We start from the raw sequence: 10,000 nt of genomic DNA, 5'->3' as shown, positions 1-10,000 counted from the left end.
TCTCTCACACACACACACACACTCACGCATACACACTCTCTCACACACACACACTCTCTCTCTCACACACTCTCTCTCTCTCACACACACACTCTCTCTCTCTCACACACACACACTCACGCATACACACACATATGTGACACACATGGTCACCTCATTATAGAAAGGATATTATTAAACTAGAAAGAGTGCAGAAAAGATTTACCAGGATGCTACCAGGACTTGATGGATTGAGTTATAAGGAGAGGCTGGATAGACTGGGACTTTTTTCTCTGGAGCGTAGGAGGCTGAGGGGTGATCTTATGGAGGTCTATAAAATAATGAGGGGCACAGATCAGCTAGATAGTCAATATCTTTTCCCAAAGGTAGGGGAGTCTAAAACTAGAGGGCGTAGGTTTAAGGTGAGAGGGGAGAGATACCAAAGGGTCCAGAGGGGCAACAGAGGGTGGTGAGTGTCTGGAACGAGCTGCCAGAGGCAGTAGTAGAGGTGGGTACAATTTTGTCTTTTAAAAAGCGTTTAGACAGTTACATGGGTACGATGGGTGGAGAGGGATATGGGCCAATGTGGGCAATTGGGATTAGCTTAGCGGTTAAAAAAAAGGGCGGCATGGACAAGTTGGGCCGAAGGGCCTGTTTCCGTGCTGTAAACCTCTCTGACTGAATGAGGTCTCTCGGAGCTGTGTCCTTGTGGAAACACGTCGGGACACAGGAACAGTCGCACATTCGTCAGAACATTCAAATAATCCCCAAATGTTGCTGTTTAGCCCGGAGGGAAATGCTCCTGTTCCACAGAGGGTGGGAAACGGCGGATGAATTGCTGGAAACTTTGTACGCCATGGCTCCCGACAACACGAGGAGGTTAACTGCGCTGTCAGAGTACGTGTTCCCCGCTGGTTTAGCAGTTCAGCAGACCCTGGTCAGTTCATGGAGTTAACGACCCGGATACCTGATTTCCTCTGGCTGTTAACCCCTTCATTCCCCAGTCGGGGAACACCTCAAAGAACGGGGAACGGTACTGCAAAGGAATAGGCCCTTCGGCCCACCCAGCCTGTGCGCTTATGCCGTTCCTGGTCGCCGCACTACCAGAGGGACGTGGAGGCTTTGGAGAGAGTGCAGAGGAGGTTTACCGGGATGTTGCCTGGTATGGAGGGGCTTTGGTTACGAGGAGAGATTGGGGAAACTGGGGTTGTTCTCCCTGGAAAGACGGAGGATGAGGGGAGACTTCATAGAGGTGTATAAAATTATGAAAGGCATAGATAGGGTGAACGGTGGGAAGCCTTTTCCCCGGGTCGGTGGTGACGTTCACGAGGGGTCATAGGTTCAAGGTGAAGGGGGGGAGGTTTAACACGGATATCAGAAGGACATATTTCACACAGAGGGTGGTGGGGGCCTGGAATGTGTTGCCGGGCAAGGTGGTGGAGGCGGACACACTGGGAACGTTTAAGACTTATCTAGATAGCCACATGAACGGAGTGGGAATGGAGGGATACAAAAGAGTGGTCTAGTTTGGACCAGGGAGCGGCGCGGGCTAATTGTTCCTTGTTTCTCGTTTCAAGGCTTCATTCTATGATCATCTTGCTGGTGCCAGTACAGAGCGAGACTGCGGATAGTTGGGAACCTGTCTCGGGGGCAGGGAATTCATATGGTGTTCGTGGAAGTGGAAATGACTAGGGTTGGGAAGCATTTTCCGATCGGGGCCATTGTGATCTCCTGGACTCGTTTCGATCGCCTCAGGGGGTCGGAGAGGAATTTCCCAGATTTTTTTTCCCCATATTGGCCCTGGGGTTTTCACTCTGGGTTTTCGCCTCTCCCTGGAGATCACATGGTCTGGAATGGGGGGGTGGGGGTGAGTTAATAGGTTGTAATGAACAAAGCATCGTAGCTGTGAGGGACAGCTCGGTGGATAGGATATTAGGATGTAGATAGGCTGGAAAATTGGGCGGGGATCCTGGATTCAGGATTCAATCCTGGACCGGGGAGCGGCGCGGGCTTGGGGGGCTGAAAGGCCTGTTCCTGTGCTGTATTGTTCTTTGTTGTTCTTGTTCTATCAGATCTCCCCTGAGCCTCCGTCTTTCCAGTGAAAACAATCCCAGTTTATCCAACCTCTCCTCATAGCCAACACCCTCAAGACCAGGCAACATCCTGGTGAACCTTCTCTGCACTCTCTCCAAAGCTTCCGCGTCCTTCTGGTAGTGTGGCGACCAGAACTGTACACAATACTCCAAATGCAGCCAAACTAAAGGGTTTTATATCGCTTGATTTGATCTATTATTGTCATATAAACAATATTATATTGTTCATTATTAATATACAGTGAAAAGTATTGTTTCTTGCGCACTATACAGACAAGGCATACCGTTCATAGAGAAGGGAAGGAGAGGGTGCAGAATACAGTGTTACAGTCACAGCTAGGGTGTAGAGAAAGATCAGCTTAATGCAAGTTCGGTCCACTCAAAAGTCTTGACAGCAGCAGGGAAGAAGCTGTTCTTGAGTCGGTCGGTATGTGACCTCAGACTTTTGTATCTTTTTCCCGACGGAAGAAGTTGGAAGAGAGAATGTCCGGGGTGCGTGGGGTCCTTAATTATGCTGGCTGCTTTTCCCCCGAGGCAGCGGGAAGCGTAGACAGAGTCAATGGATGGGAGGCTGGTTTGCGTGATGGATTGGGCTACATTCACAACCTTTTGTAGTTCCTTGCGATCTTGGGCAGAGCAGGAGCCCAGACCAAGCTGTGATACAACCAGAAAGAATGCTTTCTATGGGGCATCTGTAAAAGTTGGTGAGAGTCGTAGCTGACATGCCAAATTTCCTTAGTCTTCTGAGAAAGTAGAGGCGTTGGTGGGGCTTTTTTAACTATAGAGTCGGCATGGGGGGGACCAAGACAGGTTGTTGGTGATCTGGACACCTAGAAGCCTGAAGCTCTCGACCATTTCCATTTTGTCCTCATTGATGTAGACAGGAGCATGTTCTCCTTTACGCTTCCTGAAGTCGATGACAATCTCCTTCGTTTTGTTGACATTGAGGGAGAGTTATTGTTGCCGCTCCAGTTCACCAGATTCTCTCTCTCATTCCTGTACTCTGTCTCGTCACTGTTTGAGATCCGACCCACTACGGTGGTGTCGTCAGCAAACTTGAAAATCGAATTGGAGGGGAATTTGGCCGCACAGTCAGAGGTGCATAAGGAGTATAGTCGGGGGCTGAGAACACAGCCTTGTGGGGCACCGGTGTTGAGGATGATCGTGGAGGAGGTGTTGTTGCCTATCCTTACTGATTGTGGTCTGTGGGTTAGGAAGTTCAGGATCCAGTCGCAGATGGAGGTGCCGAGGCCCAGGCCACAGAGTTTGGAGATGGGTTTCGTGGGAATAATGGTGTTGAAGGCTGAACTGTTGTCAATAAATAGGAGTCTGACAGAGGTGTCCTTGTTACCTAGGTGTTCCAGGGTTGAGTGCTGTAATATACATTGCCAACTTTTATACTCGATGCCCTGGCCGATGAAGGAAAGCTTGGCATATGCCTTCTTGACCACTTTATCCTCCTGTATTTCAGGGAACCATGTACCTGTACGCCCAGATCCCTCTGTATGTTTTATTTTCTGACAGTATAATTCACACCTAAATTTGATCCTCCAAAATGCATCACCCCACATTTGTCTGGATTAAAACCGCCCGTCATTTCTGTACCCAAGTCATAGAGCCATAGAGGTTTACAGCATGGAAACAGGCCCTTCGGCCCAACTTGTCCATGCTGCCCTTTTTTTTAAACCCTCAAGCTAATCCCAATTGCCCGCATTTGGCCCATATCCCTCGACACCCATCGTACCCATGTAACTGTCTAAATGCTTTTTAAAAGACAAAATTGTACCCGCCTCTACTACTGCCTCTGGCAGCTCGTTCCAGACACTCACCACCCTGTGTGTGAAAAAATTGCCCCTCTGGACACTTCTGTATCTCTCCCCTCTCACCTTAAACCTATGCCCTCTAATTTTAGATTCCCCTACCTTTGGGAAAAGATCTTGACTATCTAGCTGATCTGTGCCCCTCATTATTTTATAGACCTCTATAAGATCACCCCTCAGCCTCCGACACTCCAGAGAAAAAAGTCCCAGTCTATCCAGCCTCTCCTTATAACTCAATCCATCAAGTCCCGGTAGCATCCTGGTAAATCTTTTCTGCACTCTTTCTAGTTTAATAATATCCTTTCGATAATAGGGTGACCAGGACTGTACACAGTATTCCAAGTGTGGCCTTACCAATGTCTTGTACAACTTCAACAAAACGTCCCAACTCTGTATTCAATGTTCTGACCAATGAAACCAAGCATGCCGAATGCCTTCTTCACCACTCGGTCCACTTGTGACTGGGCGGAGAAGTGGCAGATGGACTTCAACCCAGATGAATGCGTCGTGGTCCATTTTGGTAGGACAAATGGGATGAAGGAGTACAATATAAAGGGAAAGACTCTTAGTACTGTAGAGGATCAGAAGGACCTTGGGGTCCGGGTCCATAGGACTCTGAAATCGGCCCCGCAGGTGGAGGAGGTGGTTAAGAAGGCGTATGGTGTGCTGGCCTTTATCAATCGAGGGATTGAGTTTAGCAGTCCGGGGATAATGATGCAGCTATATAAGACCCTCGTCAGACCCCACTTGGAGTACTGTGCTCAGTTCTGGTCGCCTCACTATAGGAAGGATGTGGAAAAGATTGAAAGGGTGCAGAGGAGATTTACAAGGATGTTGCCTGGATTGAGTGGCATGCCTTATGAGGATAGGCTGAGGGAGCTCGGTCTTTTCTCCTTGGAGAGACGTAGGATGAGAGGAGACTTAATAGAGGTATATAAGATGTTGAGAGGCATAGATCGGGTGGACTCTCAGAGGCTTTTTCCCAGGGTGGAAATGTCTGCTACGAGAGGACACAGGTTTAAGGTGCTGGGGGGTAGGTACAGGGGAAATGTCAGGGGGAAGTTTTTCACACAGAGGGTGGTGGGTGAGTGGAATTGGCTGCCGTCAGTGGTGGTGGAGGCAAACTCAATAGGGTCTTTTAAGAGACTCCTGGATGAGTACATGGAGCTTAATAGGATGGAGGTAGGTCTAGAAGGTCTGTTCGGCACAACTTGTGGGCCGAAGGGCCTGTTTGTGCTGTAGTTTTTCTATGTTTCTATGTTCCTCATACGACAAGCTCTTCATTCCAGGGATCATTCTTGTGAACCTCCTCTGGGCCCTTTCCAAGGCCCAGCACATCCTTCCTTAGATACGGGGCCCAAAACCGCTCACAATACTCCAAATGTCGGAGTATTGCGCACAGTTTTGGTCTCCTTATTTGAGGAGAGATGTAGTGGTATTGGAGGCAGTTTGGAGGAGGTTCACTGGATTGATTCCAGAGATGAGGGGTTTGTCGTATGAAGAGAGATTGAACAGTTTAGGCCGACACTCTCTGGAATTGAGAAGAATGAGGGGAGATCAAATTGAGGAATACAAGATGATAAAAGGTGTGGATAAAGTAGACGTGGAGCGGATGCTTCCTCTTGTGGGACATTCTAGGACGAGAGGTCATCGTCTGAGGATAAGAGGTAGCAAATTTAAAACAGAGTTGAGGAGAAACTACTTCTCCCAAAGGGTTGCGAATCTGTGGAAATCGCTGCCCCAAAGTGCGGTGGATGCCGGGACAGTGAGTAAATTTAAGGAGGAGTTGGACAGATTTTTAATTGGGAATGGGGTTGAAGGGTGATGGGGGGAAGGCAGTAAAATGGGGATGAGGAGCGTATCAGCCATGATAGAATGGCGGAGCGGACTCGATGGGCCGAGTGGCCTAATTCTGCTCCTATATCTGATAGACTCATGAACCCCATGGGTAAGATGGGTATAGAGGGATATGGGTCAAACGCGGGCAGTTGGTACTAGCTTAGTGGTTGAAAAAAAAGGGGCGGCAAGTTGGGCCGAAGGGCCTGTTTCCATGCTGTAAACCTCTATGACTCTATCATTACCTTCTGCACCTTCTCCTTTCCTTCTCCCCTCTGTACTCTATGAACGGTATGCTTTGTCTGTGTAGCGTGCAAGAAACAATACTTTTCACTGCATACTAATCCCAGTGACAATAATAAATCAAATCAAATATTAAGTTGATCTTTCTCTGCACCCCTAGCTGTGACAGTAACACTCCATTCTGCACCCTCTCCTTTCCTTCTCTATGAACGGTATGCTTTGTCTGGTATGCGCACAAGAAACAATACTTTTCACTGTATCCCAATACACGCGACAATAATAAATCAAATCAAAATATAACAACCTCACTCCAAATCCCCCTCCCCCCCTCGTTCCTTCCCCGCTCACTCCCTCTCTCCAAATCACTCTGATCTAAGCCCCTCGTAACCTCCTATCAAACTGAGGTTTTCCTAAACAGTTCCTGTACTGGGAATATCCACGTAACTAAATTCCTTCCAAAGTAGACAAAAACTTTAAAGTTTAATTATTAGCGTCACAAGGAGGCTGACATTAACACTGCAATGGAGGTCATTGTGAAAATCCCCTCGTCGCCCGCACTCCGGTGCCTGTTCGGGTTACATTGAGGGAGAAATTTAGCACGGCCAATCCACCTAACCTGCACATCTTTGGACACTAAGGGACAATTTAGCATGGCCAATCCACCTAACCTGCACATCTTTGGACACTAAGGGACAATTTAGCATGGCCAATCCACCTAACCTGCACATCTTTGGACACTAAGGGACAATTTAGCATGGCCAATCCACCTAACCTGCACATCTTTGGACACTAAGGGACAATTTAGCATGGCCAATCCACCTAACCTGCACATCTTTGGACACTAAGGGACAATTTAGCATGGCCAATCCACCTAACCTGCACATCTTTGGACACTAAGGGACAATTTAGCATGGCCAATCCACCTAACCTGCACATCTTTGGACACTAAGGGACAATTTAGCATGGCCAATCCACCTAACCAGCACATCTTTGGACACTAAGGGGCAATTTAGCATGGCCAATCCACCCAACCTGCACATCTTTGGACACTAAGGGGCAATTTAGCATGGCCAATCCACCTAACCTACACATCTTTGGACACTAAGGGACAATTTAGCATGGCCAATCCACCTAACCTGCACATCTTTGGACACTAAGGGACAATTTAGCATGGCCAATCCACCTAACCTGCACATCTTTGGACACTAAGGGACAATTTAGCATGGCCAATCCACCTAACCTGCACATCTTTGGACACTAAGGGACAATTTAGCATGGCCAATCCACCTAACCTGCACATCTTTGGACACTAAGGGACAATTTAGCATGGCCAATCCACCTAACCTGCACATCTTTGGACACTAAGGGACAATTTAGCATGGCCAATCCACCTAACCTGCACATCTTTGGACACTAAGGGACAATTTAGCATGGCCAATCCACCTAACCTGCACATCTTTGGACACTAAGGGACAATTTAGCATGGCCAATCCACCTAACCTGCACATCTTTGGACACTAAGGGACAATTTAGCATGGCCAATCCACCTAACCAGCACATCTTTGGACACTAAGGGGCAATTTAGCATGGCCAATCCACCCAACCTGCACATCTTTGGACACTAAGGGGCAATTTAGCATGGCCAATCCACCTAACCTACACATCTTTGGACACTAAGGGACAATTTAGCATGGCCAATCCACCTAACCTGCACATCTTTGGACACTAAGGGGCAATTTAGCATGGCCAATCCACCTAACCAGCACATCTTTGGACACTAAGGGGCAATTTAGCATGGCCAATCCACCTAACCTGCACATCTTTGGACACTAAGGGACAATTTAGCATGGCCAATCCACCTAACCTGCACATCTTTGGACACTAAGGGGCAATTTAGCATGGCCAATCCACCTAACCAGCACATCTTTGGACACTAAGGGGCAATTTAGCATGGCCAATCCACCTAACCTACACATCTTTGGACACTAAGGGACAATTTAGCATGGCCAATCCACCTAACCTGCACATCTTTGGACACTAAGGGGCAATTTAGCATGGCCAATCCACCTAACCAGCACATCTTTGGACACTAAGGGGCAATTTAGCATGGCCAATCCACCTAACCTACACATCTTTGGACACTAAGGGACAATTTAGCATGGCCAATCCACCTAACCTGCACATCTTTGGACACTAAGGGGCAATTTAGCACGGCCAATCCACCTAACCAGCACATCTTTGGACACTAAGGGGCAATTTAGCACGGCCAATCCACCCTAACCTGCACATCTTTGGACACTAAGGGGCAATTTAACATGGCCAATCCACCCTAACCTACACATCTTTGGACACTAAGGGGCAATTTAGCATGGCCAATCCACCTAACCAGCACATCTTTGGACACTAAGGGGCAATTTAGCATGGCCAATCCACTTAACCTGCACATCTTTGGACACTAAGGGGCAATTTAGCATGGCTAATCCACCTAACCTGCACATCTTTGGACACTAAGGGACAATTTAGCATGGCCAATCCACCTAACCAGCACATCTTTGGACACTGTGGGGCAATTTAGCATGGCCAATCCACCTAACCTGCACATCTTTGGACACTAAGGGACAATTTAGCATGGCCAATCCACCTGACCTACACATCTTTGGACACTAAGAGGCAATTTAGCATGGCCAATCCACCTGACCTACACATCTTTGGACACTAAGAGGCAATTTAGCATGGCCAATCCACCTAACCTACACTTCTTTGGACACTAAGAAGCAATTTAGCATGGCCAATCCACCTAACCAGCACATCTTTAGACACTAAGGGACAAATTAGCATGACCAATCCACCTAACCTGCACATCTTTGGACACTAAGGGGCAATTTAGCATGGCCAATCCACCTAACCTGCACATCTTTGGACACGAAGGGACAATTTAGCATGGCCAATCCACCTAACCTGCACATCTTTGGACCTACCTCGCATTGAGTTGATCTTTCTCTACACCCTAGCTGTGACTGTAACACTCCATTCTGCACCCTCTCCTTCCCTTCTCTATGAACGGTATGCTTTGTCTGTACAGCGCGCAAGAAACAATACTTTTCACTGTATCCCAGTACACGTGACAATAATAAATCAAATCACAATGTATACAACACTGCAAAATGGGACACAAGAGTGGTGAGGAATTTAACGTTGTCTTTTTATTGCAATGAACAGGGCTGTGATCCAACAATCACAGGTAGAAATCGATGACTGGGTCCCAACAGGAGAGAATGGAAACATTCCCACCCCTGCCACTTTTTAGCAATTTCGTTGGGGGGCACAGAGAGGGGTGCGTGTGGATTATCCAGAGATCCTTATCTTGTTGCCTCCGCTGTGCTTCTCGAACCAGGCCCTCCCTCGGGGGCCTCGAGGACTTGTACCCTCCCCAACACCTCATCGTAACACGGAGGGGTCTCCCGGGCAGGGGTTGGGGCGGTGTTATGACAGCGTGTCACTGTGAAAATCCGACGAGCGCTGGGCACAAAGAGAGACTGGATCGCTGCAGGAGAGAGAGAGAGAGAGAAAGACAGCACGGGGTTAGATACAGAGTAAAGCTCCCTCTACACTGTCCCCCATCAAACACTCCCAGGACAGGTACAGCACGGGGTTAGATACAGAGTAAAGCTCCCTCTACACTGTCCCCCATCAAACACTCCCAGGACAGGTACAGCACGGGGTTAGATACAGAGTAAAGCTCCCTCTACACTGTCCCCATCAAACACTCCCAGGACAGGTACAGCACGGGGTTAGATACAGAGTAAAGCTCCCTCTACACTGTCCCCATCAAACACTCCCAGGACAGGTACAGCACGGGGTTAGATACAGAGTAAAGCTCCCTCTACACTGTCCCCCATCAAACACTCCCAGGACAGGTACAGCACGGGGTTAGATACAGAGTAAAGCTCCCTCTACACTGTCCCCATCAAACACTCCCAGGACAGGTACAGCACGGGGTTAGATACAGAGTAAAGCTCCCTCTACACT

The 10,000-nt window shown here is 48.2% G+C and overlaps 1 protein-coding gene across 1 annotated transcript in view; it reads right to left on the bottom strand.

Moving 5' to 3' along the window:
- Positions 1-9,150: 9,150 nt before the first annotated feature.
- LOC144488695 (transmembrane protein 52B-like) overlaps positions 9,151-10,000 on the bottom strand; it is an 11,613-nt gene continuing 10,763 nt past the window's right edge. The window contains exon 5 of the mRNA XM_078206784.1: positions 9,151-9,515. Coding sequence (XP_078062910.1) covers positions 9,331-9,515 — 185 coding nt within the window. The 3' untranslated portion in view covers positions 9,151-9,330. The remainder of the gene's footprint in view (positions 9,516-10,000) is intronic.

This window comes from Mustelus asterias, unplaced genomic scaffold (genome assembly GCF_964213995.1).
Source record: "Mustelus asterias unplaced genomic scaffold, sMusAst1.hap1.1 HAP1_SCAFFOLD_1781, whole genome shotgun sequence".
In the NCBI taxonomy this organism is placed as follows: domain Eukaryota; kingdom Metazoa; phylum Chordata; class Chondrichthyes; order Carcharhiniformes; family Triakidae; genus Mustelus; species Mustelus asterias.
The sequence above is the reverse complement of the archived record's forward strand: the minus strand, read 5'-3'. Positions and strand labels throughout refer to the sequence as shown.